This window comes from Accipiter gentilis, chromosome 10, assembly GCF_929443795.1.
Source record: "Accipiter gentilis chromosome 10, bAccGen1.1, whole genome shotgun sequence".
Lineage (NCBI taxonomy): Eukaryota > Metazoa > Chordata > Aves > Accipitriformes > Accipitridae > Astur > Astur gentilis.
The window spans coordinates 3,523,311-3,544,352 of NC_064889.1; the positions used below are offsets into that span (position 1 = coordinate 3,523,311).

At 55.8% G+C, this 21,042-nt stretch overlaps 1 protein-coding gene across 1 annotated transcript; it reads right to left on the reverse strand.

Moving 5' to 3' along the window:
* Positions 1–2,829: 2,829 nt before the first annotated feature.
* On the reverse strand, positions 2,830–15,762 carry INSYN1 (inhibitory synaptic factor 1). Its single transcript, XM_049812391.1, has 4 exons — positions 15,577–15,762; positions 14,649–14,811; positions 13,572–14,331; positions 2,830–3,714 (listed from the first exon to the last, which is right to left on the reverse strand). Exons 3-4 carry the CDS (start codon positions 13,752–13,754, stop codon positions 3,031–3,033), a joined length of 867 nt encoding a protein of 288 aa, XP_049668348.1. The 5' UTR covers positions 13,755–14,331; positions 14,649–14,811; positions 15,577–15,762; the 3' UTR covers positions 2,830–3,030.
* Between the last annotated feature and the right edge of the window lie 5,280 nt (positions 15,763–21,042).

The window sequence follows — 21,042 nt, forward strand, 5'->3', positions numbered from 1 at the left end:
ATAATTCAGGTCAACATAAATAGGAGCCGTGGGGAGGGTCAGAACTGGTGGATTCGAACGTGAAGCTGAAATTCTGCTTTAAACCCTATCAAACCCTGGCTCTGGCCGGAGCAGCCGCTGAGCATCCTTCCCAGCCAAAAATCAGCAGGATGCATGGCAGAGGTATCCGCCATTCTGGATCGCTGGCCAGTCTGTGTCCTCGTTTTATTTGCTAATGGTTTCTTTATTGCTTCTTGGAGGAGACATGAGCCCTTTGCCCCTGCCTTTGCCGTCTCTTGCAACTCTCTGGTTGCTGTTTTGGGTGTCCCTGAACAGGTTTTGGGGGCCAGGGAGAGGTTGGGGTTGGAGGACAGGGACATTGCCGGGATGCTGTGGGGGAAAGGTTCGTTCGTTTGTTAATATATGAAGTCGAGAGAAAGACAAGGTGTTTTCCCAGTCTGGCTCTGGCTGCGTTCCCCATCGCCCTCCTCGTGGCCACAGGCTAACCCTGACGAGCTGGATGTTGTCCCAGCAAGAGCAAAGTCCATTAATTCGACATCATTAATAACTAGGTTCGTGGTGCAATTAACAACATCATTAATAACCTTGTTACTGGTGTAACAAAGCCATTTTTACTAGTTTGAATGGTTTCTCCATATTTGTCTTAATAATCATTCCCATCCTCTTGAATTTTACCCTAAAAAACCCCAAACCCAGCAGGTTTTCCAGCTAAATATTAATAATAGCAAAACCCCTCTGGGTGTGCAGAGGAGCAGCAAGGACATTGCCCGTGGTTCTCCATATATCAGTGGTGGCTTTTATTACCCCTTACACCGAGCAAAGGGGAGCGGAGGAATTGCCCTCGTCTCTGTTTACCCCTGTTTTATGGAGGTTTTCCATCCGTGGGCCCGAAAGGTTAATACAGCGCTTACCACCGCTGTCACTTGGATTTATCAGAGAGCATGAAATAAAGCTTGCACGGCTGTAAATTCATTCCTAATAGAAATGTAGGGGAAGAAGCTATTACCCTTGTCCGTATGGCCCTGGCTGCAGCAATTGGCTTTAAATCCCTGGCCCCAAGGTGAGCGCCTTTGCCCTGAGCTGTGCAGGAGCTGGAGCTCTGTATCCCTGTGTCGTGCCTCAGTTTCCCCTCTGGCTGCTTTTGCAGGTCATTCTGGGGCTGCAGGCCATGCGGGTGCCCCCAAATCCAGATCAGCCAGAAAGCATCTCCTCGTGCAGCTCTGACTACTCTGAATTTTTGCCTCGTGCTCTTTCTGACATCCTTCGGGAGGAGTTATTAAAGAACAAAGCTACATCTATTAATCATGCTTTTACAATGGGGCCAGGCTGTAAAAAGCTCATAAAAATAAATAAGTAACCAGCTGTTGACATGCAGAGTAATGGAGGGAGTGGAAAGGAGTTGTCCCATCCCACATCTCCCTGTGCTGGTGCTGGGTGAGCCTGGCTGTCCCCTCTCTGGGACGTGGGATGGGGACATCCCATCCCTTGTTGTGAAAAACCAGGAGCTGATGCTCTCCTCGGGGTCCCAGCCTTGGGGGTAGGGGCAGACGTGGAGGAAGATGATGCATCATCAGCAGCAGCATTATCTTTCCCCCCATAGTCCCCTCTGCAGGGCTCTTCTCTCTCCCAGGGGCTGGGATGTCCTGGTGGGAACGCGGATGGATGCTCTCTGGACGGGAGACACCAGACCCTCTCAGGCTCTGCACGAGGTGGGAACATATGCTGATCCCCCAGGTGATGCCATGTCCCTTGGGTCCTAAAAACTAAAAAACCCCCATGTAATTCAACATAATTTGGGTGAAAGGCTTTTCTCCTGCTACGATTTGGATTGGATTTAGAGTGTTTTGATCACTGCCGCTTCCTCTTTGACGGGTGTTTTGTACGAGTGTCCCTTGCCCGCAAGAGCTTTGCTACTGGCTCTGGGGTGACACTCAGGGTGGCACTGGGAAAAGGCTTGAAACAGATCATCTCTGACCTGGATTAAAAACAAGGAGTCAAGATGGTGGTTTTGTGCTGCCAGGCTTGGAAAAAACACCATCGTGCTGGGGATGCTCGAGGGCTGGCGGTGCAAATGCATCTCCGCAGGAGGAAGAGCCGGTGGGGAGGACACGGGGTGTTTAAATCCAGGACCAGGTGCTGCACCGACCCTTTTCTTCGGCAAAACCTGGAAGCTGAAAAAAATGCCAAGGGTGGATTTGGAGGTCCAGATTCCTTCATTTTGTAGAGCAAATCCAGCTTTCTTCCTCCCAAATCGGGGCTGCGGCTTTTGAAATGCAAAACTAGAAGTGGGTACCTGAAGGAAAGCTGGAGACGTTTCCCACATCATTTTAAGATGATCGCAAGACTTGGAGGTCACTAATATTTCCCCTGCACCTGGTAGAAAGGATGGAAATCGTGTGTGTGTGGGGTGTGTGTGTTTCCCCACCCTGTCTCCTCAGCACTGGGGTGGTTTTGCTCTCTGCAAGCCCCTCTTCATCCCTCTTGGGCTACGTGCTGGCCGGGGTGGGGGGACATTCCCGGGAACATCCCCGCTCCACTCAGACGTCAGATATGACAAAGCAGATCGCACGGGCTCTTCTTAAGCCAGACAGGGATAAAATGTCCCGGGGAGGGACATTTGCCCTCCCTGGTCCAGCCATTTCCCCCCCTCCAGCATCCCCACCTCCCCATCCATCCCCCAGCCACAACCTCAGATGCGCTGGCTCTCCCCTCCGTATAGGCTTCCCTCTCTTGGTACATATATACATATAATATATATATGTTATTGTTATTATTTCTCCATGACGGACGGTTTATTGATCTGAAGCTTCTGTCCACAAAAAAAAAACAGTTTGAAAATTCCCTGAGCCTCGAAAATGACGGGTAGGTAGTTGCGACATTTGTCTTCTTTGCCACCTTTTCATGTTGATTTTATTATTAGTATTGATTTATTTAAATATATATTTATATATATATATTTTTTTTTTCTGTCCCTCCCCAGGAATCCCCCCATCCACCCGCCCTCCCCAAATCCGTGCGGCGGAGCCGGCGTCAGTTTTTATTTTTAATTTTCTGCTTGGCCGGGATATAAGGCAGCACCGTCTGGGTGCTTTTATCGGCTACGGTCTGCGTGCTGCTGTTCCTCGTCAGCCGCCGCGCCGGGGGTCCACCACCACCACCACCGGTGGAAGGATGCTTTGAGGGTGGCCCCGCCAGCACCTTGCGGCCGGGTTCCTCGGGGCCATCATCCCCCGGAGACACCGTGCTGTCACCGTCCCGGTCGTCGTCGCAGCACAGAGCGTGGTAAAGCACCTTGTCACTGAATCGGACCCGTTCCCGCGTGCCAGCCGGCCGGTGATGTGAGATCTTCTGGCTGGCCGTTGTGCCGAAGGCTTCCTCGCTGGATGAATCCGGGGTCCCCCCACCGCGGGGACCGTTGGTGATGGGGATCCCCCCGTTCATCAGCCGGTAATCAGGCTGACGAGCCGGCGGGGGCTGCGGACGCGGGGGCTCGGGACCGTCGCCAGGGTCGGAAGGGGTGGAAGCATCCAGGAAGGAGCAGAATTCCCAGCTGTCGGAGAGGATGTCGGAGGCAACAAAATCGAGGGGTCCCAGCTCGAAGGCGCCTCCCCCCTTCTCGCTGCTGGAGGTGCTGCTGGCCGTTGCTGTTGTCCAGTCGTCCGGCTCCAGCTCGAACTCGAAGTCGGACGTCAGTCGGTCGATCTGGCTCACCACCTGCAGACAGACAGACGGACAGATGGGCAGAGAGGAGCTGCTGGACGGGACCCTCCCGTTTTTTGCTCCGTAATAACAGCACGTCCCTAAATCTCTGCCATTTCCCCTGGTGCTACCGGTGTGATGAGTTGGGAGGTCTCAGCCTGAGTGGAGATGCTCCAGGAGCCCCTCAGCAGGGACCAAAGCCCACCCAGTGGCACAGCACCCATGGGGCCCAGGCAGGCAGCGAAGCCTTGGGTGCCCCTAGGTGCTCAGTGCAGCAGGGTGGGCCCTTCCCAGGGTGGCCCTGGGGTCCACCTTGTCCCCCGGGACCACGAGTGCCACCCCAAATCCCTGTGCACATGGTGTCCTTCGGTTCCTTGCACTTGACCACAGGGAGCCGCCAGCAACTGCCACCTCTTCCCCCTGGAAAAGGCAACTCCGTGGTTGGGGAAACTGAGGCAGGGGGTGGAAAATGTCCCAAGGTGGTGGGACAAAATACATGGGAAGATGGTGGCGGGGGGGGGGGGACGGGGGACACTGCAGGGACAGTGCTGCCACCCCCTGCCCTGGCTGGGATGCTGATGGGCTCAGTCCCCAATCCTCCATCTCTTGCAAAGTGTTGAGTATATCAAGACTCATGGTGGCTTAGGGATGGGGTCACAGCCCTGCCACGCCGCAGGGGACGGACCCCACGGGGGGCATGAATAAAACAAGCCCTTAAAAAGATTAAAAATAATAGATGTAGCGTCCTAGCTGATGTTCAGGCCATGGGCAGGGCTGGAAGGGGAAGACCTCCTTCCTCCCACGGCTCCCGTGGACCATGGTCTCCATCTGACGACCTTTGGGAGCAAGAGGGTCATCACCCACCTTCAAGTCTTTAATCCCATCCAGCTCAAGAGCTGCCCAGCACTGAGCACAGCGCTAATCCTGCCCAAGGCTCCCCAATCCCAGCCGAGCAGCCCGCTGCCGTGGCATCCGGATGGAGCCATCGCCATGTCTGCAGGAGCATCGTGGTGTTTCTTGGCTGGTGGTTTCTGCGCGGAGATACGCGTGCGGGGGCGTGTGTGGCTTTAGTTTGTGTGGGAGGCAGAGCACGACGTGAAAATTCAACTCGGCAGCAGTTGGAAGTGCGTATTTTTGGCAGGGTTGCTGGCTTGCCTCCCCCCCTCTCCAGGGGAGCTGGCAGAGGGCCTGGCTGGTCCTGGCGCTGCCAAGCAGGAGGTGGGCAGCGGCAGACAAGGGCGGGGGGGGCTAGGGGGAACCCCTCGATACCCCTTGTACCTCTTTATGCATCTAGTTGATGCATTTTGTGCTCCCCCTCCCCCCCCAGCACGGGCACCCGAGGGCATCGGTGCCCCCCTGGCACCCCGAGGCTGTGTCCCTCCTGCTGCACATGGAGCATTTGGGAGTGAAGAAAAAACCACCTTTGCTTGGCTTTTTCCAGGTGGTTTCTTCATGCATAAATGTTGTTTTTTTTTCTGGTTATTTTCATTATTGCCTTTCTCTCCCCGTCTTTTTCCTTCCGCTGCCCTTCCGCATGCCCTTTCGTGGTGGAAATCAGCCACAAATTTCCCAAAATAGGGGAGGGAAGACAAATCAACGGGCAATATCTTGCCAAACACGTTTCCTTTCCTTCTCCTCATGCCACTGAAAAACCTTGCCATATCTCCACCGGTCCCCTGGTTCATCAGTGGGTGTTGGACCTCCTCATCCACAACGAGTAATTAACCATGGCGCATTTCTCTGACATTTTTATGCTGCTGTTATCCCATAACTCCATTTTTTTGAGCGCTTTTGTGGGGAAAACTGAGTCCTTGGGCTCAGACACCCCATCCCATCCTCATGTTGGGTGGCCAAGGGTGGGCACCCCGAAGCTGCTGTCACGGTGCCAGGTTGCCCTTGGTCTCTGCATCCCTTTGCTAGATGGTTTGGGGTCAACACCATAAATCGCTAGAAATGCACCATAAACCACAGCTCAGCAGGGCAGGCTCCTCGCAAAGGCCTCGCGGTGGATGAGGACGCGTGGGCATCTGAAACTAGGAGCCCGGGGGATGATTACGCTGCCAGCAGCCGAAGTGGCTCCATTACATTCTGCTGACCTAATTTTAATAAAATCCCCATATTCGAGCTCCAAATTTCACTTTTTGACAATCCTGCCCGTGCAGCTCTCCCGCTCTGCCAAGCTCCTGAGATGGCACGAAGGATGACAGACCCCAACCCCCCAGTTTGCTTGTTGGGGGGATCCAGCCACGGGCACGCAGCAACCCCTCTTTTAAATCAGCCGCAGGTCCCCGTGGGACATCTCCGGGCTCTGGCTTCAGCTATGACCATTTCTTGGGCTACCAAACCCTGGGTGACAACCTGGGGACAACCTGGATGAGCATCTCTAGAGGACAAAATAGCGTCACCTCCATATGGGGGCACATCCCCAAGGGGCGTAGGGGTCCGATACGGTTTGGGTGAAGGCTTTGATGTGTGTTTTTGGGTTTGATGGGGCTGGATGTGTGCTTTTGCTGCCTGCTGCAAACACGGAGCAGAGCAACTGGGGAGACCTGGGAACGGGGAGACCCTTTCCGTGGTGGGACCAGCTGATGCCACCAGGAAAACACGGGTTGAAGGGCTGGGGATTGCTGCCTGGGAGCGTGTTGGACACGTTGGCAATAAGATGCCAAAACGGCCATCTTTCCAGAGAAAAAGGAGTGGGTTAGAAATAAAAGGACCTGAGCCCATGGGGATGGTCACTAATACACCTTAATGGCCCTGATCAGCCCCAGCTGGGACCCCCACCCCACTCTGCCCGTGGCCCAGGAGCCAATATAAGCTGCTTTCCTGTGCTGCATGAGGACCTGTCCCCAGCCCCACATGCTGGCCCCGCAGATGGTTTCTCTCCTGGATGGATCTCTTGAAGCCCATCCCTGGTCCTGCTTGTGGGATGGACCTCGGACCTCCATTGTGTCCCTACCTCCTGGGGGGTCTTTGGGTCCCCAAAGCAGGGTAATGGTTCTCATCCCAGGCAGCAGAAGGCAATGGGCTTTACCTAAGCTCCTCAACTATGATATCCGACTTATTTTTCCTGCCTCCTTGCCCACACAAGACCTCCAGGGAGGATGGGCAGGGGCCCATCCATCCTTCAAGCTTTGGCTTTGAAAGGTGCTGAGGGCAAGCTGGGAGCATCCGCACCAGCATCTGCAAGAAAGTCTTGAAATTAGAAAAGGTGATTTCTTCTGTTCCCAATGCACCATCAGATTTCTTTTTTTTCTTTTTACCATTTTTTTTTTCCTCTTTTCTTTGGGGGACAAAGGGTGAAACTTGAGGAAAAGAGGAAAAAAAAAAAAGATGATGTGACCTCTTCTTTCTCAGTGACAAGAAAGAATTAGGAAAAAGGGCAGGAAAAGAGCTGCCTTTGGGAAACACCCAGCTATTATTATTTTTTAATAAGGCAGCAAATGATTCTGCTGAAAGCCTCAGCTAAAATGAGATCACCTCTGTTTTCACAAAGACTCAGCGATTACAAGAGTGGGTTCAGGGCGAGCATCTCCCTGGGCTTTGAGTTGGGTCCCTGTCACCCAGGGTCCCTGCTTATCCTCATCACCTCCTGCGATTCAGGCTCGGTCGGTGCCAGGAGGAGGCACATCCCCATCCTGGTCCTCATCCCGGTCCTCGTCACGGCACATGGGGATTAGTGTCACATCAGCAGTGGCTCACTAAGGGCTATTTTTAGGAACGCTTTCTATTTTAAACGGGTGTTGGTGGCACGGGGCGGGGACATGTTAAATACCTATGTGACACTTGGTACCCGCTAAGGATTTAAATGTAAAGTAGGATTTGGGGTTTTCTCCCCCCTTTTCTCCTTCTTTAGACGGGTTGTCAAAGCTTTTTTAGCTGAGGCCATCGCTGCTGGCAGCGGGAGCCAGGGTGAGAGCAATGGGGAGGAAGGGAGGGATGGACCAGATCCCATCCCGCTGCCTGGGATCGGGTGGTTTGGGGTGAGATCCTGGTGATGCTCTCATCCCCTGGGAACCAGGGTGGATCCGTCTCCCTACAAGCAGGCGATGAAGGTCGAGGTGTCCCCGGCATGTGCTGGAGGTGCTGAGGGGTGACCGAGAGAGGACGTGTCCCCATCCTCCCTCACCTTTAGGTTTCACCTTGTTGCAAAGAGTCACCTTTCTGGTGACAGCAGAACATCCCTGGTCAAACCAGGGATACCTGGCAGTGGGAAAATAAGTAGCAAAAAGAATTCCCCTTGACCTCATGTGTGGCGTCACCAAGGAGCCTCATCCTGCTGCGCCCAAGTGCCCTGAAAACAGGTGCTGGGTGGCCAAGGGTGCTCAGCTCTTCCCCAAAGGGATGAGATTTGAGGTACCTGTGGTACCCCACAGAGATGGGCACTGAGCAACGATGTGCTAAACCGTGGCGACGACCAGTTCACACCCCCCCAAAAAAAACCAGTTCCCACCATTCAACCCAACTGGGAGTGCTGGGTGCTCCACTCACCCCACGGACGTTCCCCCACACCCATGGCTGTTGCTGGCAGCCAGAAGCTTTTCAGATAAAAGCCCGAGTGCCCCAAATTGGGTGTTTACCTCCCCAGCTAAGGCAGATGTTGAACATCTGGAGCGTCATTGTTTTTTAACGGGATTTTTGGTTATTGGCTGCAAATCGGGCACGGAGGTCCCTGGCTGCGTGTTGGCTTGGTGGCTCCAGCTTCCATATTTTGGCCATGCTGTTTCCTACTGAGGAGCTAAACGTCCTGGAAGCTCGAGAAGATGCTGGAGAGGTGAGGGACAAGGTGGGAGGATGAGAGGGGACTTCAAAGGCTTCATGGCTGGTAATTGGTAATGCATATTCCCGAGGCCGGGGAAGGAGCTGGAAGATGCTGGGATCAAAGTGGTGCGATCTACCAGCCCCTTCATCCCGGCATGGCCTTTGAAGCGGGTGGGCAAAGAAGATCGGCGCTCAGGGTGGGCGAAGGGGGGGGGGTCCGGGTTGGGATGGGATGGGGCACTGCGCTGCCTGGGGTGCCTTTGCCTCAAGGATGGAGGGACCCGTGTGCGTGTCCCCTCAGCTGCCCTCCTGTGAGATGCAACTGGTTTTCCAACCCAGAGCCAAGCCTCTCATCCCCAGCCAGGCTGGGAGAGGTGAGCAGGGATTTTTGTGCATCCCCCCCCACCCAGGCCCCAGCTCCCTCGGCTGCTGGCTCGGTCTCCATCCCCAGCCCTCTGCTGCGCACCAGCAGCGGCACATTTTGGGGTCCAAAGCGTTTTCCCATGTGACACAGCTGCTTTCCCAGGCTGGATCTGACCTGCCTGGCCCTGCAGTGTGCTTTGCCACCAGCTGATGCACGGAGGGGATGTGCAACGGGACCGTGCAAAAAATCCCCAACACTATTCCCAAAGCATCAAATCACCCTGGAGGCATTTGACACCATTGATTCCTCCCTCCACGGGGGAAAAGAGCTACCCCAGAGCCCCATGACCCCGCAGCCAAACACTCCTGGAGCAGGGACCTTCCCGCATCTCCCAAACCACTTCTTGGCGCAGGCAAGGTGAGTAAATATTTAATAAGGAATAAATGATTAATTGGAGCTCGCAAACTGAAGCTGCGTTACAGGGGCCTCTCTTCCCCGAGTTGATGCTTATAAATGAGTGTGCCACAGATCTCGGGATCATTTGCTAGATCATCAGCCGCTAAATAGTTCAAAATCGTCGTGCAGATCTCTAAAACATGTTATTATTAGAATAATAAGCCGCCTTCTCGCCGTGAACTTTCCCAAGCGTTCCCAGCTAATCACCTATTGATTACAACATTATTAAGGTATTTATTATCATAAGGGGTTGCAGGGAGGATTCTCCTCCTGCCAAAGGCTTGGAGGGGACCCCTCGGTGCTGCTTCCCTTGGTGGTGGGACCCCACTGCTCCCATGTTAGGGGGTGCAGGAGTGGTAGGATCCCCTTCCCGTGGGATTTTGTGGGGTTTACACCTAGGGAGACTCACGCAGACATTTGTTTCTGTTTCCCACCTCTGAATATACCCCGGGGATGGTTTCCGACCCCCAGCACTAATCCCCCAAGGTTGGGAAGGAGCTCAGCCTTGCAGTGGAGATGGCTGGGACCTCCTGGGGTATTTTCTTCCCCATGGCATCGCTCTTATTCCTGCGGGAAAAGGCCAGGGCTGGCACGAGGCACGTGGGAGGGCAAGCAGTGTGGCAAGCGCTCGGCGGAAGCGCCTTCCCTGCCTGCCTCCTGCCTGATTTCTACTTCCAGTGTGTGATTTCAATCAAAGATTTTAATAATCATTTTCCCCGCATATAATACAGCCCTGTCTTGGAGTGCTGGGGAATAATTATATACACAAAAGGGAAAGAGGGAGGGAGGGAGAGTGGGAGCGGAGAAACTGGTAAAACAGCATCCCGAATCCAACGGACATTAGGAGTGACAGCCTTCAGGTGGGAACCACTCCTGGGAGCTGGGGATGGAGCCTGAACCAGGGTCTGGTCCCACATCGCATCCCCAGGGATGGGCCAGTGGAGCGGGGCTGCCCTGGGGTCCCCCACTGAAGCCTCCCCCCCGGATCATCCTGCAATCCTGCCCGAGTCCGGGACTCAAAATCTCTGCTGAAACAGGGACAACCTGGGAGAAAAGCCTTATGTGAGCCAGAGCCAGCTGCGCCTGGAGCTGGTGAGTGGTTTTTGGAGCAGGAATCATCCCCGAGTGAAAGCCCTCGTGCCCACACAGGGGTCTTGATGGCTCCGGGGGTTGTTTTTGCAAGGTGGTTATGACCTGTCTGCTTCCTTCAGACCTGCAAAGTCCTGATACCCAGCTCCTCTGGCAAGGACAACCTGGAAGGAGCAGGTCCAGCATCACCCAATGGCCTCCAGCATCACCCAGCGAAGGTCTTCTGGCTCCACAGGTGCCTCTGGTGCAGCAGGATCAGGTCCACCACTGCCCTCACCGAGCATACCCAGCTCTGTGCCTCGACCCGCTGGCCAGGCTCTGAGCAGAGATGGGGGCAGGGATGGACATTTCCGAAGCCCCCATGGTGGCTCCGTCGGAGAATAAACCAATATCACAAGTGCCAGGGCCCTGAGGAGCCCCTCCTGGGACCCCCACCCATGAGCCCATTTAGGCTTGGGACCATCAGTCCCTGCCTGGGGCTGCAGGGCTGCCTGTCCCCAGCGTTGTCCCCGTGTCCTGGCCCTCACCTCCAGCCGAGGAAGAGCATCGCTACGTACAAAGTAGACAACTACAGGGGCTTATTATTTTTTCCAACATCCTAGAGCTTACAATTCGCCAGCCTGGTGTCTACCACAAATTGTCTGGGTGGGCTCGAAAGAAATTTCCATGTAACGTGCTCTCATCACACTCGCTCTGAGCGATCCAGAAGATAAGGGGTTGAATTTCCAAAGCCTCTAATTCTCAACGTCTGCTTGGTTTGGGGAAAACCAGACCTCTGTTTCTTTGGAGTTGCTGGAGCCTGGTTTAGCTGCACCGGTGTGTTTTAGCTCCGGAGCCCGCTCTTATACTGAGTTTTAAGCTGTTTTGTATAAATTCAACTAGTTGATGGAAAGTTAGGCTGTGCTGTAAGAGTTGTTGAGAAAGGTTGAAGTTTAGGACCCACCTCATGGTGGGGACCCCATGGCTGGCTCTACACTGACCTGGCCACGTTGTCCCATGATGTGAGGGGCTTTTCCAGGGCAGCTATGGGATGCAGCCTGGGAGGTCACCGGTGTCTGGGACATGCCAGCTCTATGGAAAAATCATCTCCAGGCCTCAGTGCTTCCCAGCCCCCTCTGGAGAAGCCATCTCATGGGACGTGGACGCCCTCCCTGGCACAACAGCAGGGTCTCCCTGGGGTGAGGGGCAGAGGCTGGGTGTCCTCTGGCCACCTTCTGCTCCTCAAAGCACAGGGACCTGCTGCACCCAGCTCAGCTCTTCCACCTTTCAACGTTATTCCTCCTCCTTTAAGCCTGCTTCCCAAAATGTATCTTCAGGGAATGCCAAGAAGCCTTTACCCCTCCCCTGCGTCCTCAGGCCACCTTCTCCTCTTCTCTGCTCCGACGTGCACTGGTACCTGACCTGGGCAGCCTACCAAGGATGCTGCAGAGATGCCCAAGGTCCTTCTGGCCCCAAAAGCTGGACGGGGACCTTGTGGAGCCACCTGAAGCTTAGTGGGCAGCACTACCCCGGCCTCAGCTGTGAAATGGTGAGAGATTTATCCCATCCCGGTCCTCCTTATCCTTTGTATCCTCAGCAGGAGGGATGCTTGTATGATTGTGCTGGTCCCACCTGGCCTTAAATCCGTGGGCTCAATAAAAGGGGTCAGTTGCCATCATCCTCACTTTAAAGGCCTCTTTAAGCTCCTGGAGGAGCATGAAGTGAGCTTAGGCTAAATGGAAAATAGCTCTGCCTCCCGATTATTACTATTATGACCATTTTTAATCCATCAGAGATTTGTCAAAGGGGTTTTGGACTCCCCCATTGGTGTTGTGGGGACTCGAGGGCTTTTTGCTTTGGGTGGCAACGTTTGCTTTCTGCTGCAGGAAGGACCAGCAAAGCCATGGGAGAAAGGAATATCTCTAGGGATGCCACGGACAGGTTCGAGCCCTTGTGGGGACCCATGAGGCGTGGTAGGAAGTGGCATCCCCCCGGCGCTGGCTTTCCCGGTGGGACAGCCTCTCTAAAATCTCCCGAACTGAGCGGAGCCATCCCAAAGGAGGTCACTGCATCCCAGGGGATGCTTGAGGCTGGAAGATGTCACCTCCCTGACCGTGGCCACGTCTGCGCCGAGGATGACATCGGTCCATCTACATCAGCGCTCTCTGGGTGACAGCCAAATGTCACCAACCCAAGGGGGGCTGCTCCATGGCGGCCCCATGGCAAAAGTTCCACCAGTTTCTGCCCTTCCCGGGGGAGATGAAGTTTTCCACGGATCTGGATATAACCCCGTGCTTGGCTCAGGCCACAGAGAGGATGCAAACGCCCTCCTGCCCTATTGCAAAAGCAAGCTGCCACGCCGTGCTCAAGGCTACTGCACGCTTTCTGTCCTCCACTTCCACTGCCACCTGCAGAGATGTCCTAAATTACCAGTCCCACCCAGGTCCCCTTCCCCTCCACCTTGTAGACATGTGGCCCAAACACTTAAGCCACAGAAATATTAAATTCCCCACCAAACTGACTCTGCTGTGCCTCAGTACTGGGAGGAAACTACAAGCACACTTTATATGTGTATATATGTGGGTTTTTGTTTGGTTTTTTTTGCAGGAGCAATGGACCCTGACAGCCAGGCTACGGGAGAGCCAGTTGCTTTGCCCCCCTGCCCGCCCTGTGGACCCCCGCCCATCGCACCCAGGACTGATGCCGTATTTTTGGTGCTCTCTGCAATGCCAGAGGGACCCACCGTCCCCTCTCCATCCACCTCCCTGGTTTAAAAGAGGCCTGGACACCCCCCCCCCCCAGCCCCCACCAAAGCAGAGCACAGCTAACTGTGGCATGGTGCCGACGGCACCCCCCCAGCTCCGGTGTGTGACCCCGCAGTTCTTCTCCCACTTGCCGGCACCCGCAGGGCCGGTGCCTCGGCCGGGCCCCCTGACCCCGAGCAAATCCCGGTGTCAAGGTCAAGAGCAATTTTGCAAGCCATGCCTCTTTTTTTTTCTCCCGTCTCTCTTTTTTGAAAATCCTATTGCTCATCAGCCGGGCTGTGCCACCCCAGGTCCCTCCTGGGGCTGAGGGGTTGTGGGTGCTGAGCTGGCTCTGCTCCCCCCAGCCTGGCCCTGGAGGCAGGGGACAGGCAGGGGAATGGGGACAGGCACCCTCATTTGGGGCCAGCAGCTACCGTGACCCGCGCAGGGATGCGATGACACCCCGGGGGCTTTCCTACCTCCCGGAGCTCCTTGGCCACCTCCTTGAGCTCCTGCAAGATGCCTTCTAGCTGCCCGATCACCATTTTCATCCGACTCCGGATCCTTTCCCTTTCACAATTACTCTTGCCGCTGCTACAATTGCTGCTGCTGCTGCTGGGGTGGTCACTGGGTTGCCTGTCCTGGCAGGTCCGGGAGTCCATCCTTCCCTACCGGCCTCGGTTCCCGGCCCCAACGGCTCTGTCCATCCTGCTCCCCTCTAGCCGGGTGGCCTGGCGTCCGCGCAGCCCCTCTCGGCCGGGGAGCTTTCAACATCTTAACGTTCCCCTGCCTCCAGGAAAGTCCCAGCCGCACGCTCGCCTCCCTGCGAGGTCGGGGGGCTCCGGTTTGGAGCGGGGAGCGGGGTCGGGATGCACCATGCGGAATGGGGAACGTTGCAGAGGGGGCTCAGCCGGTGGCCGTGGGGAGATGTGGGGTGGCCATGGGGCGAGCGGAGAAGGTGAGCGCTGCCTGGTCAGGCAGGGTTTCACCTGGCTGCTGCGGCGGAGCTGGAGGAGGAGGAGGAAGAGGAAGAGTCCCTCGGATGTCCCAGGAAGCTAAAATCCAGCGGCTCACGCCTTGCCTGCTCCCCAGTGCCGGGGAGGGGGACGCGGGGCTGGGTGGCCCTGCGGAGCGATGGTGCTCCCCGCGTCGGGCCCTCACTCTGGGGTCGTCAGCTCCAACGCCGGGTGGTGGGGGTCTCCCAGCCGGGTGCAGGCGTCCTGGGGAGCCCAGGGTCCCCTCCTGCAAGGACAGACAGACAGACAATGTGAGGGAGCCGTCCCTTCTGGAGCCAGAAAGCTGGGGCGGGGGGGGCTCTGCCCACTCACGCCTTGCCTTAATCTCAGCCCCGGCATGAGGACAAGCCCCCGGGTGCCCCCGCAGTGGCCCCCCCTAATTGATGTGGGGGAGCAGGATGGAGCCTGTCACTATCCCTGGGACTCTCCCTTTTGCGCCCCCCCCTCCCCCCAAGTTTGAGACCTGGAGACTGGGCACAGCGGGGTCTCACTGAGGATGATGGATGGACGGAAAGCCAGACAGCCATGCAGCTCAGGAACTTACCGTCAAGATCCAGACCCCCCTTGGCTCCAGTCCAAGCGTTTCCTTGTCTTTTTTTTTTTTTTTTTCACCCTTCTCCTTTTCTTACTTCCTCCCCCTCCTCCTCCTCTTCTTCCTCCCCTCTCAGGGCTTTTGCGTGGCACAAGAATTGTCCGGGGGCCACTTTCCTTTGGTCGCTGTTGGAAGGGGTGAGATGTTACCAGAGGTGATAGGGAGGAGGGGCACGTCCCGGGGGACCCCTCCGCTTTGTTGTTGGTAGTGGGGGTGTCAGGCAGCCTCCTCCCCCCGTAGAAGCCATCCCGTCACCATCCTCCTCCCGGCTTCAAGCCCCAACCCCACCTCGGCCGAGGAAGCAGGGAAAACCCACCTTGCCCCCAAATGCCCCCCACGCTCCCCCACACCTTCTCGCGGAGGGTGGGAAGCAGCATGGGCGAAGGCGGAGTTGGGGACGGGTTGGGGGCATCCCCCCAGCTCGGGGGTGCACACAGGGAGATGGGGGGGGGGGAGCCCCGGCATGCTCGCATCTCCATCCCCGGTACCCGCATCCTCCATCCCCGCTGCTCGCATCCTTCCTCCCTGGTACCCGCATCCTTCCTCCCTGGTACCCGCATCCTTCACCGCCGGTCCCCGCATCCTTCATCCTCCGGTCCCCGCATCCTCCATCCCTGGTACCCGCATCCTTCATCCCTGGTCCCCGCACCCTTCATCCTCCGGTCCCCGCATCCTCCATCCCCGCTCCCCGCATCCTCCATCCCCGCTCCCCGCATCCTCCATCCCTGGTCCCCGCATCCTCCATCCCCGCTCCCCGCATCCTCCGGGCCAACGGGGATGTCGGATATGGGTTACTCTCATCTTCCATCCCCCTTGCCCTCACCCCCGCACCCCTCCCCCGGTTCCCCCACCCCCCCCACCCCCCCCGGGACAGACCGACGGTAGCGTTACCGGCTCAGGGCCGGCCACCCCCCGGGCGCCGGGCGGGCGGAGCGGGGCGAGCGACGCCCGGCGCCCCGGGTAGAGCCATGGGGCGGGCGGAACGGTGATGGGCGCCCGGCCCCCGGCCCCCGGCCGCAGCCTCCCCGCTCCCCGCGGCTCCCGGTTCGGCTCGCCCCGGCGGCTGCTGTGTCAGAGAAAGGGGCCGAGCCTCCGCCGGGCGGCGGGGGGGGGGGGAGAGTGGGGGGGGTTTAAAGGGGCCGGGAGCCCCTTTAGTAAGGTGCAGAGAGGGGAGGGGGGAGGGGAGCGTCTAGGGAAACTGAGGCAGGGCTGGGGAGGGGGGTGGCGCTTGCTTGGAGGGGGGGCTGTGCCTCAGTTTCCCCACTCTTCCTCCCCCCCCTCCCCCCCCCCCCCCTGCCCTTTAAATAATAGGCTTATTAAGGTTGGTCCCTTCTGAGTGGAAAATGTCCGTCCCCGCCCCGCAGGTCATATTTGGGGCCGGTTTCTGCAGGATTTGTAAAAAAAAGCCAGCATGCCCGGGATACAGGAGCATCATCCTAGCAAAGGTCCCTGCTGCAGGACTTGCCTGGGCAGGAGAAAAATAGCAACCACGGGCCTGTATGTGTGTGTTTGTGTGTGCGTGTGTGACGCCGACGAGGGGAGGGAATCGGCCTAAAGTGGGGATCCAGCCTGGGAAAATCCATCCAGTTTAGCGGCAATGGGAGCAAGGAGAGATTCTCATCCTAGAGTTGAACCGCGACGATAGGTGGCAATCCCAGGTCTGCAAGAGGCGAGGCGGCGTGTGCGCATATGTGTTATTTATTGCCTCCTATCGGGTATGTTCAAAAGTGCTGAACACACTTTTTGGCGTGGACCCGAACTGACTCATCCTTTAGCGAGCAGCTCGTCGCAAGATGATGCTTTCGGGGGCCCTTCTGATTCAGGTTGGGGTCCAGCAGTGGCTCCCCGGGATGGCTGGGGTGCGTGGTGGATGCCGGCGAGCGATCCCACGGTGCACAGCCTTACTGTAATGATATTTTCCAGGGTAACCACACGGCCAGGGGGAAGTTTTCAGCAGGAATCTCCTCCCTGCAATAATTTGCACCTGAAGCTCAGCTGGGGACGATGCGGCCGCCCGGGACCCCGACAATTGCGACGCTCCTCCGCTCCCAGGCTCTGAGTTCCTCTAATAGCAGGTTAATGCCAGCTCATGCTTTGCCTCTGCCATTAACCAGGCAGAGCTGAAAATCAGCGGGGATATCGGGACAGTAATTTGGGGAAAGAGTGAAGGTGGTAAAACTGCGATGGAGATGCTGCTCCCGGGAAATCCACCTTGGACCGGCGATGCGGGACTGGGTGAGGTCTCACCTCCAACACGCACGGTGGATCCGGCAAAGGCGGTAAAAGATATCAAATGATTTTGGCCAGAGAAGGACCTGAATAAACTACAGTGGGGGGATAAAACGAGTAGCTCAGACGTGGACTGAGGAGGAAACACTGCTCCATCCATGACTTGCTCTTCCCCTCTCCCATAGGCATCTGCTCGTCACCTCTGTGATGGGTACCAGCAGCCCAGGGAGTTTTGATCTGAACCAGGTTGATAAAAGATGCTTGTAAATACCCAGTGCTGGAGAGTGGAACCCTGGGTGTCAGCACTGCCCAAAAACCCACCTTGGAAAGTCTTGGAAAACATAAGGCAGCAGAAACTTTCCTGCAGGGATGTCCAAAGCCTCCAGCGTGAGGTCGGAGGCTGGAGCCGTGTTTCCTATCACCTTCTGAAACTCTCTGGACGGTGTCTTGAGGATGTGAAACGAGGGGGAGCCAGTGAGCTCTGCCCCTGGAAAGGGGACAGAAAGGCTCAACCTTTACGAGACACCCGAGAAGCCAAACCCACAGCATGCCCCACCTTTTGCTCCTGCTTTCCTTTGCTCCAAACCCCAGGATGTCCATCCTCAGCAGGTCCCATGCCTCTGCGGCTCCAGGCATCCCCAGTGCCAGGGACAAAGCGGCGGCTGCGGGGAGGGATGTCCTTCTGTCCTGCCTCGCTCCTGCTGTGAAAGCCATCGTGTTTCCAGCTGCTGGTGGATTCATCATTTGTGGAGGAAGAATAGAAAGAGGGTATTTTATTAATTTTTTTTTAAATTATTTTCTGCTTTTATTTTCTGCTTTGCAAAGCCTGAATTCCTCCCCATGAAGAACTTGGTGAAGGACACAGCTTTCAGCAGGAGCATCCCTGAGAATGCTGCTTCCCACCTGTGCGTCACAGCCCAATTTGGGGCGTCACGGACCACCCCGCTCTCAGCATCTCACGTCCCTTGTGACTGATCTGTGTCCCCCACCTCCCGGCCAGGTCCTCTCCTATCCCATCCCACCTTCCTTGGGGTCTCCCCGAGGAGTTGGGGGGGATCTCCAGATGCTGCCCAGCTTTGGTACCCCGCTGATGGAGGGTCGGGGTTTCCCCGTGGGACGGACGTGTCCGGAGCATGATGGAGAGAGAGGAGCGGTTTCATTCTCACTTCCCTAATCTCTCTCCCTCCCTCATTCTGCAATCTTTATTTATGCTTTTCGTTAGATCTGATTTACCAGGGATTTTCCCAATCCATCAGGAAAACTGCTGGGAGGGGATTTCTCTGCAAAGCTTTTGGGCTCGCAGGCATTTTATTTTCCGGGGTTGTGCCAGGCGGTTGCTGCAGGGTGGCTCTCGGATCGCCAAGGCTTAGCGGGGGACCCCCGTGGCAGGGGGGTCCCCTCTGTCCCCCCAAAATCTCCCGTCATGGCCCCAGGATGGAGCCGGTCCCCATTGTCATGCTGCTGGCAGGTGCCCTTCGCTGCCGAGCCCGCTGATGTATCGCTTCCCCGCCGTGACTCACTGGCACAGATCTAATTTCTAATTAAATAGCGATTCTTTTCAGAGCCATTTATTTCTGTTTCTTTTGTATTTTGATTGGAGTGTCAGTCAGTTTTTCACCAGTTTGTCAATTCCTCTTTCCCTAAAGATTAGCTAGGAGAGATGTGAGAATACAGAAATACATGTTAGCAGTGCCGAGCCCGGGAGTGCCACGGGTCCCAGCTGCCTGGGGAAAATCTGCAGAGAATATGATAAAAAGCCAAGAAGGAGGAATAAAATAATCGTTGTTTAGAGCAATCTAAACGCCATCTCCCTTCCCTGGCCTGCAGACCCACAGGTCCCATCCTGCCATGTTCCTGCAGCAGCAGACGGTGCCTTCTCCCAGGAGAAATCCCATGGGATGCTCATGGTGAAACAGCCTTGTCCTGGATTGACTTTAGCCTTGGGCCATTTGAAACACGGAATGTGGGGATTCATCTCTGAGATGCTCTAAAACGTGGTCCTTGACGCTCAGCAAGAGGCTTGGGGGAGAAGGGGACTCCCCTGCCTGCTGGGGCTCCGCTTCCCAGGGGAAGGGCTGGGGTGAAATCAAAATTCCTGCACTCAGTGATAACTAGGGATTTTTTTGGTGAGATGGTCAATGACGGGCTCTTTTGCGGGGCTTGAGTCCATTACTCACCAGGAGAGTCCAGCAGCTCCAGCGCTGCCTGCTCTGCCTGGTGTTGGTGTCATGGTTGGCATCCCCAACACCACGCTCCAGCTCAAAGCCACGTCATGGAGGGTCCAAATCCCCCAAATTCTCAGTGTCTGCTCATCCCAGCGAGCAGAGAGTCCCTGAATTTCAAATTGCAGCCTGGCCGTGGTGAGGATGAGGAGTAGAAACTGCTGCAGGTGTTGAGCAGCCATGGTTTTGCTCAGCCAACGTGCTCAGGCCACGTGTTGCAGCCGGGTGATTTCAGGTCGACTTATTGCTTTTAAGCGGGTAGAAAGAAAAAAAAGCCTATTAAAATGGAGTGGCAACATGGGCGTGACCTGTAAAACCATCTGCTTTATTGGGAATGGGACATGGGAAAATTCACAACTGCTTTCCAAAGAAGCTTTCAAAATGGGAAACTGCTCCTACCTTGAGAAAAAGGTTATGTTTTAATGAATTTGTCTTTCTCGATGGAAAACGTGTATCCCATGACATAGAGCTGTTGGCCTGCATTATACTGACTTGGAGATGCTTGTATAAAACAGTGGAGCAAATCACCACCCCAGCTGATAGCCCAAATCAACCCAAACGCGCTCAACCTCCCTCCCCAGGGCTTTTAGTCCAGACACATCCCACCTGTGAAGGATGTGACCATCAGTAGAAAAGGATCCAGGGGCCATCAGTATACTTTTAAGGGGTCTTAGAATAAGGGCATTTCTTCTGGTGCTGAGGTTTTTGGCAAGGGCAGGTTGTCCCCATGCAAGTGGCGGAGAAGCCGGCACTGGTGAGCAGCGAGTAACCCCAAAGCAGAGCTCTTTTTTCCTGGGATTTGGTCCTGTGGGGTTTATTTCCTGATTTCCAAACTCTTTAGAGGCCGTGGGATCTGAGCTGCTTTTAATGTTAATGAGGTCCCTGTTGCTGCAGGGCTGGGTTGGGGATGGATATGGGACTCTCTCCATCACTAGGTCAGCTAAAAGGCCTGTGGAAATGCTGCTCTTCTCCTTAATATTAAAAAAGTTGGTCTCAGATGGAGACAGGGCATCCCCAGCATTTCCACGTTGTTCTGGGCTTTATCCCGTACTTGGACGGATGGATCTGGGAGCATCCTTGCTTTCACAGCCAGCGGGTCTGCGTATCTCTGGGTTTGGGCAGATCCATCTGATCCCCTGTAGCAGGGGAAATCAATGTGGGTTCGTGCCCTTATTAATTTCACGTTGGGGAAAGCGCACTGGGCTTGCATTGAAGTATGAAATGAAGTAGGCAGGGAGTAGGGAGAGCAAATATTAGCGCTCTTAATGGCCTTTTGTTTTACTAGCAAAACTGCTATTAATCACCCCGGTGAGGGGAACCGAGTCCGCTCAGGGATGGCTTATCTGTGCAAACAGCGCGGGAAATTAGCGGAGGGGAGACCTCTGAGCTGCCACGCTGGTGCTTGAGTATGGAGTGAGCATGGGGTCTGGAGGAGCCCTAAATGGGCAGCCTTAAAAATGCACATTTTTGGCTTTGTTAGAGAGGTAGAGGTGTCTGCGGGAGGGGCAAGAGGCTCCAGTGGAGAGCATGGGGCTGAAAACCCCTGCTGAGCTGGCAGGCGGCATCGATGCTCTGTGCCTCAGTTTCCCTTTGGTTTCCATGTTTGGGCTGAAAGTGCTCCAGGAGAGCAGGGAAGGTATCGGGAGGCTGGTGGGCAGCAGGCAGATGGCACCAGGGATTGGGGCGAATAAAAGTTATTCTGGTCTTTTGCCTGGGCTCAGAGTTGAGCCCCTGGAAAGCATCTGCTAAGGTCAAGCACTAAAGCATCTTTTCTGCCACCCTCAGCTTGTACCCAGCTGTCTTGTTTGGAGTTTGGTGTGCCATATTTTGAGTGGAAACCTTTCATAAAGGTGCTGATTTGAAGTGTGGCTCAGCAAGCGTTGTGTTCCTC

Excerpts from the sequence above, each read along its gene's own strand:
- INSYN1 (XM_049812391.1), bottom strand. The coding sequence starts at position 13,754 with ATGGACTCCCGGACCTGCCAGGACAGGCAACCCAGTGACCACCCCAGC. Across the intron at positions 3,715-13,571 it reads TGGCCAAGGAGCTCCGGGAG|GTGGTGAGCCAGATCGACCG; the intron begins GTAGGAAAGCCC and ends GTCTGTCTGCAG.